Source organism: Neophocaena asiaeorientalis, unplaced genomic scaffold (assembly GCF_003031525.2).
Source record: "Neophocaena asiaeorientalis asiaeorientalis breed wild unplaced genomic scaffold, Neophocaena_asiaeorientalis_V1.1 scaffold152, whole genome shotgun sequence".
In the NCBI taxonomy this organism is placed as follows: Eukaryota; Metazoa; Chordata; class Mammalia; order Artiodactyla; family Phocoenidae; genus Neophocaena; species Neophocaena asiaeorientalis.
The window spans coordinates 3,734,897-3,752,092 of NW_020185338.1; the positions used below are offsets into that span (position 1 = coordinate 3,734,897).

General features: G+C 38.0%; 1 protein-coding gene across 2 annotated transcripts in view; it reads left to right on the plus strand.

The window, feature by feature from the left end:
* Positions 1–17,196, plus strand: part of EML5 (EMAP like 5) — a 156,048-nt gene that overhangs the window by 88,479 nt on the left and 50,373 nt on the right. For both annotated transcript variants that reach the window (XM_024736256.1, XM_024736257.1), the window contains exons 20-21: positions 537–664; positions 6,257–6,398. In XM_024736256.1, the coding sequence (XP_024592024.1) occupies positions 537–664; positions 6,257–6,398 (270 nt within the window). The remainder of the gene's footprint in view (positions 1–536; positions 665–6,256; positions 6,399–17,196) is intronic.

Consider the following 17,196-nt stretch of genomic DNA (forward strand, 5'->3'; position numbering starts at 1 on the left):
TCCCATCCCCTCTCCCCCTCACAAAAGGTTAAATTCCCTTTTGTTCCATTTTCAATATGCTCCTCACACAAGGTCTGTTTTCCTCTTTGTATGCTCTGTGAGGGCAGAAGCTTGGCTCTATCACGTTTACCAGTATATCTCTGAAGTCTGCCTAGGGTACAGTAAACATAAATGAATTAATCTTAAATCAAATTGAATTAAAATTACTAACCAGAATATTGTACATGCTCTAAGAGGGTCAGGAGGTGGATGAGGGGCAAATGTAAAAGGAAAATAAACAGCTGTCAGACTGGTAGTAGGGGATCTGGAATAATATAGAATCATGGAATTGTAGCATATAAATGGTACTTACTTTTGAGATTAGTAAATTGAATGATTGGGGAAAATGTGGTACATTTATTAGAATACTTAAAATATAGGAGAAAGCAACCGTGTAACATGATTTGCATTGTCAAAATAGCATCATTGGCAATATATACACCCTTGTATTATAGTAAACTTCATACCTAGAAGAACATCTCCGTTTAACATTTTAGGTCTTCTCTTGGAAGATAACCCATCTATACGTGCCATATCATTAGGACATGGTCATCTTTTAGTTGGTACAAAGAATGGTGAAATACTAGAAGTGGATAAAAGTGGCCCAATAACACTTCTGGTCCAGGTAATTTTAAATGTTAATATGCTTTCTTTTCCCTTTGTATACAGTTGATTCAATACATAAGAGCCAGAAGTTGGCAGTGGTGAAAAATAATGTTAAATTATTTAGGGAAATATTTGTTAATGTTAATATTTACAAAACATAAATTTAATCATAGTTAAATGAGTAGTATCTGTAAATAATATGCACATTATCATGTAGAATAATTGCCAATATTTTCAGTAATTTCTTATTGCAAAGCAAGAAACCAATGGAAAGAAAAGCCAGTTGTAATTAATTTAACCCAGTCCATTTATTTCATATTTAATTTTATTTCTTTGAAGTACATTTGTTGACCCTAAGGCAGTTGTTTTTCTATGAAACTCTTCAGTTTAGTTCATTCTTTCTCAAGTTTCTAACTTAGAAAAGTAAAAAATGTACGCTAAAATTTTACTGCTGAAAACATTTATCCATGAAAATATGTTAGTGATTTTGAAAATCCAGAAGTACACACTTTGTGTGGCAGAAATATAACATAAAACAGCAGGATTAGCTAATCCTTAACATTTCCATCAGGAATGCTGTATTAATTTTTCAGGTTTACATTTCCTATGTATATTATGGTTTTTGATACTATAAAACACAGCAGGTGAAGTAGTATTTACTCTAATGAAAAATTGTCCTCATGCAACTCTGTATAGTAACACATTTTGGGTTTGCCTTTTACCCTGAAAAAGAATTATGTTCTTTCTTAATACAGACTGATTTCTTCTCCAGCCCCCCACTTCACTCCTGTTAAGACACCAAAGAGCACATGTAGAAGAGAACATTGCACATGCTTTAAGGTTAACATAATATCCTGATGTAACAAGGAGAATTTGTAAGCAAATAACAAAACATTTTGTATTAAATTAACTGTCATGTCTTACTCTTTAATTTCAGTCACATGATGTTCCTTTAAAGTAAAAAGATGTTAGAGTCATGGTGTTTAACGTATTTATGGTCTCTTGGAAAATATAAACACAAATACACTTTTACAGATGAATCCATAGATGGACCTATTCAAAAATACAATTTCATAATTGTAAGAAGAGATTTTTAGAAGTCATAAATGACATTTTTTAAAAATATTTATTATAAAGTTTAAGATTTCACATATGTACTGTCTCCTAAATGTCAGGAACAAGACAGGATACCAGGTCTCACCATTACTGTCCAACATTGTATGTGAGGTCTTAGCCAGTCCAGTAAAACAAAACAAAACAGAAAACAATTAAAGGTATACATGTTGGAAGCAAATGGATGACGCTGGATGGATATCAGTATTTGCGGATATTATAACCCTATACCTTGAATATTCAAGAGAATAAACTGAAAAATTATTAGAACTAATTAAGGAGTCCTACAGATTGCATATATGCAAAGTCAACATGTAAAAGTCAGTAGTATTTCTACATATCAGCAATGATCAGCTAACACATATGACACAAAATGGTACTCACAAAGAAAACTATATAGTAACGAGAAATAAAGATGGCTAAAAATATGCAAGACGTGTATTAAGAAAACTATAAAATTGTACTAAAGGCATAAAAGCTGTAAATAAATTCTGTATGATCATAATCCATATCCTAATGAGATTTTTCACAAATTCTGGAAAGATTTTGTTTAATCATCTAGAAGAGAAACTATTCAAAAATAGTCAAGAAATTTTAGAGAAACTCTCTGTGCTAGAAATAAAGATAATATAAAACTATAGTAATTAAAAGTGCGGGAATGTATGTACACAGTAGAAGTGCATTCATGTATATACCAAAAAAAAACCACGTACAACAATGTTTGTAGCAGCAGTATTCTGTGGATCAGTTTGGGGACTAGCGCCTCTTAACAGTATTAAATCTTCTGATCCATGAGCGTGGATCTCTCCGTTTATTTAGATCTTCTTTAACTTTTTTCAACAATGTTCTATAGTTTTCAGTGTACATGTCTTGTAGTTATTTTGTTAAAGTAACTTACCTCATATATTACTTCTAATAGTTTTTTGGTGAATTTTTTAGGGTTTTCTGTATACTGTAAGAGATTATGTCATCTGCAAATAGAGATAGTTTTACTTCTCCCTTTCCAATCTGGATGCCTGTTATTTCCTTTTCTTACCTAATTATGCTGCCTGGAACTGCCAGTACTATGTTGAACAGAAGTAATGAGAGTAGAGATCCTTGTCTTGTTTCTAATCTTAGGGAGGAAGCATCCAGTCTTTTACCATTAAGTATAATGGTAACTGTGGATTTTTCATCTTTGCCCTTTATCAGGTTGAGGAATTACTCTTTTATTCCTAGTTCGTTGCTTATTTTTATCATAAAAGATTGTGTCATATATATATGGAATCTAAAAAAAAAATGCTTCTGAAGAACCTAGGGACAGGACAGGAATAAAGAGGCAGACATAGAGAATGGACTTGAGGACACAGGGACAGGGAAGGGTAAGCTGGTACGAAGTGAGAGAGTGGCATGGACGTGTATACATTACCAAATATAAAATAGATAGCTAGTGGGAAGCAGCCGCATAGCGCAGGGAGATCAGCTCGGTGCTTTGTGTCCACCTAGAGGGCTGGGATGAGGAGGGTGGGAGGGAGACGCAAGAGGGAGGAGATATGGGGATATATGTATATGTATAGCTGATTCACTTTGTTATACAGCAGCAACTAACACAACAACGTAAAGTAATTATAGTCCAGTAAAGATGTTAAAAAAAAAGATTGTGTCATTTGTCAAAAGCAATTAGTATATTGCATTAATTGATTTTGGGATTTTAAGCCAACCTTTCATTCCTGGGATTAATCCCACTAGGTCATGGTATATAATTCTTTTTATATGTTGTTGGAATAAGTTTGCTAGTATTTTGTTGAGGATTTTAGCATCCATGTTTATAAGGGATATTGGTCTGTAGTTTTTTGTGATGTCTGTCTGGTTTTGGTATCAGGATAATATTGGCTCCATAAAATGATTTAGGAAGTATTCTGTCCTCTTTGCTGGCCTCAGTATGTACACAGTAGAAGTGCATTCATGTATATACCAAAAAAAAACCACGTACAACAATGTTTGTAGCAGCAGTATTCTGTGGATCAGTTTGGGGACTAGCGCCTCTTAACAGTATTAAATCTTCTGATCCATGAGCGTGGATCTCTCCGTTTATTTAGATCTTCTTTAACTTTTTTCAACAATGTTCTATAGTTTTCAGTGTACATGTCTTGTAGTTATTTTGTTAAAGTAACTTACCTCATATATTACTTCTAATAGTTTTTTGGTGAATTTTTTAGGGTTTTCTGTATACTGTAAGAGATTATGTCATCTGCAAATAGAGATAGTTTTACTTCTCCCTTTCCAATCTGGATGCCTGTTATTTCCTTTTCTTACCTAATTATGCTGCCTGGAACTGCCAGTACTATGTTGAACAGAAGTAATGAGAGTAGAGATCCTTGTCTTGTTTCTAATCTTAGGGAGGAAGCATCCAGTCTTTTACCATTAAGTATAATGGTAACTGTGGATTTTTCATCTTTGCCCTTTATCAGGTTGAGGAATTACTCTTTTATTCCTAGTTCGTTGCTTATTTTTATCATAAAAGATTGTGTCACATATATATGGAATCTAAAAAAAAAATGCTTCTGAAGAACCTAGGGACAGGACAGGAATAAAGAGGCAGACATAGAGAATGGACTTGAGGACACAGGGACAGGGAAGGGTAAGCTGGTACGAAGTGAGAGAGTGGCATGGACGTGTATACATTACCAAATATAAAATAGATAGCTAGTGGGAAGCAGCCGCATAGCGCAGGGAGATCAGCTCGGTGCTTTGTGTCCACCTAGAGGGCTGGGATGAGGAGGGTGGGAGGGAGACGCAAGAGGGAGGAGATATGGGGATATATGTATATGTATAGCTGATTCACTTTGTTATACAGCAGCAACTAACACAACAACGTAAAGTAATTATAGTCCAGTAAAGATGTTAAAAAAAAAGATTGTGTCATTTGTCAAAAGCAATTAGTATATTGCATTAATTGATTTTGGGATTTTAAGCCAACCTTTCATTCCTGGGATTAATCCCACTAGGTCATGGTATATAATTCTTTTTATATGTTGTTGGAATAAGTTTGCTAGTATTTTGTTGAGGATTTTAGCATCCATGTTTATAAGGGATATTGGTCTGTAGTTTTTTGTGATGTCTGTCTGGTTTTGGTATCAGGATAATATTGGCTCCATAAAATGATTTAGGAAGTATTCTGTCCTCTTTGATGGCCTCTTTCCCTAACCACATCCAGCTGTTAAACTCTATTAATTGCTCACTGATTACTCTATTATTTCCAGCATTTTCCTGGAGAATAAATTCCTTCACAGGCTAAACCAATCAAATTCAGGCTTCTTAAAAGGGACAGTTCCCTAGGTTACTGTTTGAGATTTGTTCTGAAGTCAAGCAGTCTCTTCCCGTTGTCTATGAGATTTTCCTGTTTTTCCTAGACAGACTAGCTGGCCTTCATTTTAGCCATGTCCAGTGAGTCTGTCAGTTGCCTCCCAATTAACTTTCATCACAACCTCCATTGTTTTCAAGAGCACCTTTAGGCTTCACCTTTTCCACATTGTAGTAAATGAAGTCAGTTGCTTTGAGAAGAGGCTAGGAGCTGTTTTATGGCTTGCTTCTCTCTCTCTCCCAGAAAAATTTCTGATCCAGGGCTCTGTAGTTGAGGGTGAAAACAGTGGAATGCTTCCTTTTCCCGAGTGTCCCTTGCTTTAGATTTCAGTACTCAGTTGGTGGGGAGGGAGCAAGTAGCCTCAGGTCTTCTTGAGTTGACATTGAGGCCCCAGTATTCTTACTGGCCACTGCACCTAAGATAGAGCCTCCATCTCAGAATAGGGGGTGGATAGAAGGAGGGAGCTCCCATCTCTCAGCAGCAGTCACCAAGAATTTAGCCTCAATAGCAGGTAGCTGGGGGCAGGATGAGAAGTGCTGACCCCTGCCCCTTCTGGGAAGTAAAGCTCCCCTAGTGGCTGGGGAGAGAGACCGCCCTTGTTCTTGGTTACATCAATCTGGTATGGAGTTTTCATGTCAGTGAGTGGGGAAGAGGGAGAAAAGGGGTGTCTCGGTTCAAATACAGCAAACTCACTGTTCTTACTGAATTTTAGCAGATTTTCTTGAGTAACTGTTTCTTCATTTGTTCTATTTCCTCGAAACCATTTCCAGAGACTTAATTTTTTTTTAAATAATTTCTACCAGTTTCACTGGTGCACAGGTCTGCAGTACTCCCTTGCTCTGTCATGCAGGAAGTCCCTCCTTTATGACAATTATTAGCATTCCAGGGCAGCCAATTCCTATTTTCTCCACATTAAATGTTGTAGGATTTTGAAGCTAATTTTCAGCAGCAACTTGATTATATTGTAACTGTGGAGATAAAACTGTTATGAAGTTATTTTAAGGTGTATTCCAAAGATAAAGAGAAAAGTTTTATTAGATTTATCTATTATTCATTATCCTATCATTATTATATATTATTGAATGTTGTCTTCAGTTTTCTTCTAAATACAAGTATCTTTAGGTTAAATTGATCTTAACTATGTTTTATTTACAGGGACACATGGAAGGAGAGGTGTGGGGTTTGGCTACACATCCTTATCTGCCCATCTGTGCTACTGTAAGTGATGATAAGACCTTAAGAATATGGGATCTCTCTCCTAGTCATTGTATGTTGGCTGTCCGGAAACTTAAAAAAGGTAAGTGCCTCTCAGACTTGAGCACAGATCAAATTGTCACAATTATTTAACCCTCACAAATGTAGGAAAGCAATAGTAAATATATAAAAAAGACTTAAAATATTTTTTCTGTGTCTACTTGCTCATGATCGTATATGAAGAAAATTAATTATACCCAGTCTTTGCTTTATGGGACCTACTATGATCATGCCTACCCTGAGTCAGTTTTTAATATCATTTTGGAAAAAAGAATATAGGATGAAAACAGAAGCTAAGTTTTCTACCCTTAATGACTATGGATTATATATAATTCAGAATCAGAAATCAGGAAGGCCTTAACTTAAAAAGGGGTAGCAGAGTTGAGAGGAGGATATTTTAGGATGAAACAGAACTGAGCACATTTGTAGGAGGTAAATGAGGCTACCCTATCAATATAGAGCGACAAGAGCTTCAGTTGTTGGAGCAAGACTGTTACTATTAACTTAGGCCAGATGAGGATATACAATAGCTTCAAATTTCTTAGTAAAGTGGTAGGGAATATTATTTTATAGCATGAGGGTATTGTAGGAGGAGCTCTGGCTGAAAAAGTTGGGAATTGTGACTGAAAGAAATGTGATAGCTTAAGCAGATGAAAGTAAGAATTGCTAGCAATGTAAAGACCAAGTTGAAGTTAGGTAACATGTTATAATTCAATCAGTTGATTTATATTTGCTTCCTTCTATTGACTTTTAAGTCAATAGAAGTCTATTCTCTTTTTCTAATGCTGTTGTTAAATATTTAACATATATGCTTAACTAAAAATCTGAAGTTAATCACAATCTCTGGAACTCTAGAGCTCTAGTCACTGTCCTTCCCTTTTTTTTCTTTTATTTTTTTGAGTTATTGATGTTCAGCATTTTCATTCTCTGGGGTGTGTGTGTGTGTGTGTGTGTGTGTGTGTGTGTGTGTGTGTTGTATTCCTTTGTTTTTTTCTGAAAAACTAGGGAGAATTACCAGTGGTTGTGTACATGAACTTTCGGTGTGAAGGGTTATAGTAAGATTTCAAAACCACAGTCACACCTTTTTGTGCACAGAAAACCACTGTGTCAAAAGATTCTTTCCTTCCCAAGTCCATTGGAAGTCCTGACCAGTCAGATTTGGAACACACTTGTTTTTATTACCTATCAGATTTTCTTTCCTTTTTTAAATTGAAATATAATTGACATAGAACTTTACATTAGTTTCAGTGCACAACATATTGATCCAATATTTGTAAATACTGTGAAATGATCACCATAATAACATGACTACACATACTTACAAATTTTTTTTTATTGTGAGAAGAACTTTTTTTTTTTGCAGTACACAGGCCTCTCACTGCCGTGACCTCTCCCGCTGCGGAGCACAGGCTCCGGACGCACAGGCCCAGCGGCCGTGGCTCACAGGCCCAGCCGCTCTGCGGCATGTGGGATCCTCCCGGACCGGGGCACGAACCCATGTCCCCTGCATCGGCAGGCGGACCCTCAACCACTGCATCACCAGGGAAGCCCGAGAAGAACTTTTAAGATCTACTCTCTCAGCAGCTTCCAGCTATGCAATACTGTATTACTAACTGAAGTCACCATGCTGTACATTAGATGTACATGACTTCTTTACTTTATAGCTGGAAGTCTATAGAAGTCTATGACTTCTTTACTTTATAGCTGGAAGTTTGTACCTCTTGACCCCCTTCACCCATTTTGCCCACCCCCCACTGGCAACCACCAGTCTGTTCTCTGTATCTTTGAGCTTTTTTTTTTAGATTCCATATATAAGTGGATATAGTATTTGTCTTTCTCTGTTTAATTTATTTCACTTAGCATAATGCCCTCAGTGCCCATCCATGTTGTTGCAAATGGCAAGAGTTTATTCTTTTTTATGGCTGAGTAATCTTACAGTGTGTATGTATGCATATATATGTATATACATACAGACATATCTATACCACACTTTCTTTATCCATTCATCCATTCGTGGACACGTGGGTTGTTTCCATATCTTGGCTATTGTAAATAATGCTGCAGTGAACATGAGGGTTGATACACCTTTTGACTTAGTGTTTTTGTTTTCTTCGGATAAATACCCAGGAGTGTAATTTTTTGAGGATCTCTGTTTTTTTTTAACCTCCCTTCAATTGGGCATTATTATTGTTTCATGCAGTCACTGTTTACTTAGATTTATCTATGCTTATGCATTTCTTTGTTCACCTTTTCTTCTTGTATCTCAAACTTTTTCTTTTGTCATTTTCATCTAAAATACAGTTTTAGAATATCCGTATTAAGGACTTGTTGGAAATTCTCTCATCTTCCTCTGGATGAACCAGTGGCATATAAGACTAGGACAGTGGGAGTGGTCTATTTTGGCAGGAGAAATATTTTATCACTGACATTGCAATTCTTTAAAAGCAAAAAAAATTTTATTCAGTTTTATTGTTTTAAAATTTTTGATTGGCAATATATTGCCCCTCAGGGGGAACTGTTTCCACTGCCCTGCCCTTGGTATACTACTAGTCTGAACATGTTTTCATTTTTTACTCTCATTCTTGAATGCTAATTTAACTGCTTCTAGAGTTCTTGATTCAGAATTATTATTCCTGTGGTTTCCATTGTTCTCTTTTACATCGTTCTGCAGTTCTGAGGTTTAATAACATTGTGCATGTATGTGGTTTATTATTTATTTATTCTATTTAGGATTTGTTGTGTTTCCTGAATCTTTGGACTTATATCTCATATCAGACCAGAAAAAATGTCTACCAGTATTACTGGCTCCTTCTAGGAGTAGATCTTTATATTAGGTTGTAGAGAAAAGTCATGATTCTGTATTTTTGTTTTTAAATATTCTTCTATACTCACTTCATTTTTCCTTCATCATCATTAATTCAAGAGGAAGACAAGTGGATTTTCATAACCTTAAAGGGACATGTATGGTTCATAACCTTAAAGGGACATGCTGGTTGACGTAATTATAACAAAACTGAAGTCATAGTGGTTTAAATATTATAAAACACAGTTATCTCTTTCAAACATTCAGTAAGTAAATACTGTTTTCTTCAGAAAATGAACATGCAAGGATTATGGTCCTGAGGCTTAACATTTTATAACTAAGTCATTTTTTAATTTTATTTTTATTTTTGGCTGTGTTGGATCTTTGTTGGTACACGCGGGCTTTCTCTAGTTGCAGCGAGTGGAGGCTACTCTTCATTGTGGTGCTCAGGCTTCTCATTGTGGTAGCTTCTCTTGTTGCAGAGCATGGGCTCAAGGTGTGCGGGCTTCAGTAGTTGCAGCACGCAGGCTCTAGAGCGCAGGCTCAGTAGCTGTGGCGCACGGGCTTAGTTGCTCCGCGGCAGCGGCATGTGGGATCTTCCCGGACCAGGGCTTGAGCCCGTGTCCCCTGCATTGGCAGGCGGATTCTTAACCATTGCACCCCCAGGGAAGCCCTAAGTAGTTATAGTTAATATAAACTATCCTATGAAAATTTTGCCAAATAATCCAATTTTATGGTAACTAGTTATAGAATAACCAAAGTATAAATATGCAACATGAATTAATGTCTGAATTCTTAATGTGTGTAAAGTCAGTATTTTCCAAATATTTGCCAGCCTTTGCACTTTTCTGTTTAATGACATATTGGAAAATTCCTGTTAAAAACTCATATTTGTGGCTTTAGCTTTTAACTATAATCAAACCTGAATTTTTTCCTCCACCCCCACCCCCCACTACTCTCTTGCAACCACTAATCTGTTCTCTGTATCAGTTCATGTACCTTTTGGCCATTTGTATGTCTTCTTTGAAAAAATGTCAATTCGGATATTTTGCTCATTTTTAAATCAATGTGGTTTTTTTGCTGTTGAGTTTTATGAGTTCTTTATTTATTTTGAATATTAGTCCCTTACCTGATACATAATTTGCAATTATTTTTCCAGTTCAGTAGGTTGCCTTTTCATTTTGTTGATCGTTTTCTTTCCTGTGCAGAAGCTTTATAGTTTGATGTAGTCCCACTTGTTTATTTTTGTTTTTGTTGTTCTTGCTTTTGCTGTCAGTCAAAAAATCATTGCCAAGATCTATGTCAAGGAGCTTAACACATAAGTTTTCCTCTAGGGGTTCTGTGGTTTCATATCTTATATTCAAGTCTTCAGTCCATATTGAGTTAATTTTTGTGTGTGGTATAAGATAGTGGTCCAGTTTCATTCTTTTGCATGTGGCTGTTCTAGTTTCCCAGCACAGTTTATTGAAGAAGCTCTCCTTTCCGCATTGTACATTCTTGACTTCTTTTGTAAGTTAATTGACTATGTGCACATGGGTTTATTTCTGGGCTCTCTATTCTGTTCCAGTGATCTGTGCATCTGTTTTTATGCCAGTATCATGCTGTTTTGATTACTATGGCTTTGTAATATAGTTTGAAATCAGGGAGTGTGACGCCTCCAATTTTGTTCTTCTTTCTCAATATTGCTTTGTTTACTCGGGGTATTTTGTAGTGCCATACAAATTGTAAGATTATTAGTTCTGTATCTGAAAAATGCCAGTGGAATTTTGATAGGGATTACATCGAATCTCTAGATTGCTTAGGGTAGTGTAGATATTTTAGTAATCCATGAGCATGGATTGTCACACACCTGTTGATAGACATTATAAAGTTCCATAGGAATTGTGGGTTCAACTCTGTGCCTTCTAGGCCCTCAACCTCTTTCTCCTCCAATGTAGTGTGTTTCAAAATAAGAAATCATCATCATACATATTTTTTTGTATTGTATATGTCAAACCAAACTGTCAACCAGTTATTTTGTCTTCTACAGCAGAATTGCCTCACAGTCAATTAGTTATGTACCAAAAATGTTTGCGGCAAAATGTCTATGGCAAAGAAGCTTACAGCAGAAATACTTGATATGATTAGATATAATAGTGAGAAGAACCATTCCCACCTCCACCTCTTGATTTCCAGACCCATGTATTCTGCCTGTGAGGTAGACAGCACCATATAATGGTCTATGCTGTGAAGCATATACCACATCCTATAAGACAAAACTCTGGTGTTTCAGGATACTGTTTCCCAAAAGGTGCTATAAATTAGTTTTCAGTAAGCCATTCCATCATTCTGTTAGTAGCCCTCAGTGGGTGATGAGGGTATGTGATAAAATTAGTTAATTCCATGGGTATGAGCTGAATGCTGCACATCCTTCACTCTGAAATGAGTTCCTTTATCAGAAACACGGAATTCAGTGATGGTGGATAAGGTATCCTGTGTGTCCACAGGTGGTGGTGCTAGCAGAAGCTCTGTGAATAGAGAAGGTGAATCCAGAGTTCATGTGTATTCCAGTGAGGATGACTCTTTGTCCTCTCCATAATGGAAGAGGTCCAATGTAATCAGCATGCCACCAGGCGTCTGGCTAGTTTCCCTGGGGAATGGTGCCATATCAGAGGTTCAGTTGGTCTCTACTGTTAGCAGGTTGGACACTCAGCAGTAGTGGCAGCAAGATCAGCCTCTATAAAGAAAAGTCCATGTTTTATTAACCCAAGCATAGACTCTGTCCTTGCCACCTTTGGCTCACTAAGCAAGTGCTAGCTGGCTAGGAAAAGAGGCTGCCTGATGTCCATAGAGCATATTATTTTGACCATCTGATTATCGAGAGCCTCCTCTGCAGTGGATGCCCTTATTGGGCTTTCCCTAGGCCACAAAAATCTTCACAGCCTATGCCCTTTCTGAGAGTTTTACACACAAATCTATTTTCTAGATTTCCTTGTCTCTGATCTTCCAATCCTGTTTCTTCCATCCCTGAGTGTTCATTCAAATAGTTAACAGTGGCTAATGAATCAGTGTAAATCTGTCTATCTAGTTGTCTCTCACTACAAAAGTGGTAAACCAGATGTACTGCTTGAAGGCTGCCCACTGGGAAGTTTTACTTTACTGCTGTCCTTCAGGGTCACCCCTGAGTGGGGCTATGATGCTTTAAGGCAGGTACCAACATATTGTGTTGGAACATCTGTAAGTCTGGCTCAGATTTTTTCTTCCTCAGTCAGCTGATCATAATGAACACCTATGAGGCCATAGGTGTAGATTGAGAGAGAGAAGAGGCCTTGCGCTATAGGATTTATTGCTGAAAGATTCTGAGCCACCTGTTGTTCATATAAATTACTTGTAACTTCTAGATCTCTCTAAGCCTGGTCTTTTCTATTGTGTCCAGTTGATGACAGATTGCTGTTGTGTATACCCAGTCAGTGGCTAGGTTGGTCATGTAACTTTCAGTTCATGAAAGAAAGCTCAGGACATACAGTCACCTGATATCCCATAGTTAGGCATTTACTTACTGTCTAATAAGACCTAGTAGCAACCCAGAAACTACTTCTCAAAAGGAAAATAGTTATCTGTAAAGGAGGGCATGGAATTTCTCCCAGTCCGAAGTATGCTTCTTTGGTAGCTTTCCAGAGGTTCCATACAGCATCCCTATTTACCATAGACACTTGGAGTATCATTGAATCTGCTTGATCATAAGACCAAAGTGGAAGATCAGCTTGCCTTCTCTTGTTCGGGTCCCCACTGGAAGCTTATAAATGGCTTGATAGATGGAGAGAGCAGCTCACTCAAATGTGGTATGTGTTGCTTTCCAAAAGGCCTACCAAGCATTCTGGTCCTTTTGTTCGTGGTAGGTGATGGAAGGTGTAGCAACTTGTCTTTCAGTTGGAGGGAATGTCTTGACATATTCCAGATCATTGGATCCACAGAAACTTCACTGAGGTGGCAGGGTTCCTGAATTTTTGTGGGAATTATCTGCCACTCTCTTGATTCACTTCTGTCTGACTAAGGCATCTAAAGTATTATGCTTGTCGCTTCCTGCTCCCCAGATCCATTCAGCATGATGTCATCAATGTAGTGGACCATTGAGATGTTTTATGGAATGTCAAGATGATCAGGATCTCTGTAGACTGTATTATGGCAAAGAACAGGAGAGTTGAAATAGCCCTGAGGCAAGGATTTGAAGGTGTCCACAGATTCAAGCCAGGTAAAAGCAAACTGCTTCTGGTGGTCTTTACAAATTGGTATGGAGATAAAAGCATTAACCAGGGCAATAGCTGCAGCGAAATGCTAGGGACTGTGTTAATTTGTTCTAGTAAAGATCTGGAAGAGTAGCTTCGATTGGAATCATAACCTGATTAAATTTATTATCCAGAGTTATTAGCTAAAATCCATCTTATTTCAGCACAGACCAAACAAGCAAAGATGATGTGATAGGTATTCTTACCCCTGCATATTTCACGTCCTTGGTAATGTCAGTGATTTTTGCAATTCTCAGGCTTATGGTTTTGTTTCTGGTTGTCTTAGTAGAGAGGAATTTCCAGGGGTTTGTACTTAGTTCTTCCTGTTGTAATGACCCTTACCCCATGGATCACAGAGCCAGCCGTAGAGCATTCTACAAGTTGCCAAGTATATCTATTCAAATTCAGGAATTGGGTGGGGTCCACAGACTACCTGGGTCCACTATGATTCAAAATTGGACTTAGATTCCATCTATCACATGATCACCATAAGGCCCCACTTTTACTGCTTGTACAACAGCAGCTTTTAGTGTTCTTAAGAACTGGTGTCAGTTCAGAGCCCATGTCCAGTAATTCCTGGAAGTTTGGATCTTTCCTTTCCTTCAGTTCACAGTCATTCTACTAAGCGGCCACAGATCCTTGGAGAAAGATTTATGTTATACACTTGTGACAGTGCTACAGGGTTCTTCCTCATTGGAACTTGGCCCTCCTTCAATCAGGGGGCTCTGAGTATATGAATTGGCTTAGGTCTGAAAACTGGTTGAGAAACTGTGACTCTCCATTGTGGTGATTTAAGTCAGGTGTTATAGCCACCAGGTCTGGAGTTTTTCCTACTTATAGATCAAACACTAATCTAGTAAGTTACTTATTTTGTTCCTGGAGACACGATGATTAATTAGCCACCAACAGAAATCTCCACAGGCCAGCACATTCTGATTATTAGTACATCCCTGCTGCCCTTTTTGATAAAATAGTCTACCTTATTTTTGTTGGTTAAGTGCTGCTGCTTGACCTCTGCTTCTCCAGGATTATCTTTTGATTCAGGGAGCCCATACTAATGGTGACATTTCCCATTCCTGACCTTTATGGGAGGACAGTCACAGAGCTTTTCAGTGATGCAGATGCTGCCCTTAATTAATGTATTTCTCGGTGCTTTCATGAAGGGACTATTTTCTAGACTTTTTCAAGGGATGTAATTGATGGGAGGGTATGCAGTTTGCATGTGAAAAATCTCCTCCAACATTCTTACCTCCCTAGGGTTTTGGATTTCTTCCTGTATATCAGAGGTCAGCCCATACATCAACTCCAGCCCACCTCCTGATTTTATAAATCAGGTTTTATCAGAACACAGCCATGCTCATTCTTTCATGTGTTGTCTAGGTCTGCTGTTGCACTACAGTAGCAGAGTTGTGTAGTCTGCAAAGCTGAAAATACTCTCTGGTCCTTTAAGAGTAGTCTGCAAAGCTGAAAATACTCTCTGGTCCTTTAAGAAGTTTGCCAACCTCTGCCTTAGGGCATGCTGAGATTTGATCCGAGTTAGGAGTCTAGTGACAGCAAAGGAATGATTGTGATGGTTCTTCAGAAGGTTAAGCATCCTCTGCTAGGCGTCTGTTTCAGAAAGTGTGTCTTCTCAGACACTGGAGAGGAAGCTATTTGCATTGGCCAGTGAAACTCCAAATAACTCAGAAGTTCAAGATTCTCAGTTTTGTCTGAGTCCAGCCAGATGCTCCCACTCCACAGTTAAGGGTTCTCTTCCCAATCAGCGGCCTAACTTTCACACAAGAAAACTTGGTGAGTTTGTGAATTCAGTTGACATTGTAAATATTCAGCAATATCAGCCCTGTCAGAAATTCTTCTAGGTTTGTCTTGGAAGTTCTCTACTCAGACCATGACTCGTGCTGAGAGTTTAAAGAACCTGCACTTGTTACTTCTTTCTGTAAATGCTCTGTGTATTCAGTGTAATCTTTTGTACAAACACAGAACTTGTGGTCACCATTATTGTTGTAATGGTCAAGGGCAGCAGCCGCTTGGACTCCCAGGGCACTCAGCTTCAGTGGATACTTCACAATCAACCACAGGAGATAGCTTCGTTAATTGTTATGCCAGTGCATACCTTGGATTGCTAGCATCCATTTCCCATTGGCAAGGGCTCAGCACTATGCTCAAGCCCAAAGAAAGGCATGACTAAACCAGTTCTGCAAACCCCATCTTTAATGGTCTGTCTCCTGTGACCACTTCAGTACCAGTTCTGTATCAATCAGAGACAGAAACCACCCCAGTAATTTGAACAGGGAAAATTTAATATGGAGTGTTAGCTAATGAACGGTGATTTAACTACTAAAAGGTGTGAAAGAGGATTCTAAGGGGTATAGAAGTAGCAGATGCAGAAAGCAGCTACCACCCATAGGGCTAGTGGATGGTGATCAAGGAATGAACTTACAGGGTGGACCCTCCCCTCTTCCCCCAGGCTGAGATTCAGATCTCTTTGGAGAGGGCGTAGGTGCCTCAGGAACATACAACCTGCCAGTGGAAAAGAAACTTGCCGGAGGGCTGATCTAGGAGATCTGCTATGATGGCAGAGAAACCCCCCTATTCCCCCAGTTCCTGTCCGCTAATTGATCCACTGGTTACAGCACAGCAGAAGGAATAAAAGTCCCTTCCTTCTTCTTTGGCCTTGCAGGAACCCTCCAGCACCTTCTACTGGCCAAAACCAAGTCAACTGGCAATGGAAAAATGTCCATAGGGTCCTGCTCCAGTAATCATGTAGCAGGATCAAGGAGGGTGGATTTGGAGCTGAGAGGCAATAAATTAATATCAGGCCTTCTCCAGTTTCATGGCTATAACTGCTATCTGTGTGCTACTACCTCCCTTATGTATATCTCTAGCCTGTATATATCTTTTCCCTTGAACTCCAGAGAAGTATTAATGTATCAAACTGGCTTCTTGATGTCTTCATTTGAATTTCTCACAGGCATTCATAACAGGTACAAAACCAAACACTTGTACCTCCCCTAGTTTTTCCCATCTCAGCAAATGACATCATCAATCAAACGAAAAAATAGCCTCTACTTTTCTCTTTTTCCTACTTTACTCCCAGTTGGTCAAGGTCCTGCCATCTCTTTCTTCAAAATATATACAAATCCTACCATTTCTCACTACCTCCACTGCTGCTACCCTGCTTCAGGTCACCATCATCTCTTGACTCTTAAGTATCAGAAATCACATCCTAGATTTCTAATGTATGCTTGATAATTACATGACTGCTTATTCTCAGTTCATTCTATAACTTTTCATTCTATAACAGGTGTACCCTATCCCTCCCACTCCAAACTTTATGCCAGACTTCAAAAGCCTTAGGGCTTTGAATATGCCTGTTACATCCCTTGCCGTCAAGTTAAGCCCATTTTTTGTGTTTGCCAATACAGCATTCACCCTTATTTTTTTTAAATTAATAGTATTAACATCACTATTTCTTCACGTATAGTTTTGAAACATGTATAGATCTTCTGAGCTTAAACTGATAATTGCCTATTGTCAGATTTTTTTTAAATTTGAAAACATTTTTATAAAGATGACCTTATTTTAAATTTCTGTTTTGTTGGATAGAAACTACTAAGGTAGCAAACTCCCCAAACAACAACATTTCCACATATATCATTGACTTTTTATGTTAGTCATCTCTCATTCTTTTCATCAGCTTAATTCCTTTTAAGGTAAATATCAGTACTCACTTTTGTTACATTCAGAAAAGGAAATGGTTTGTATTAACTCAT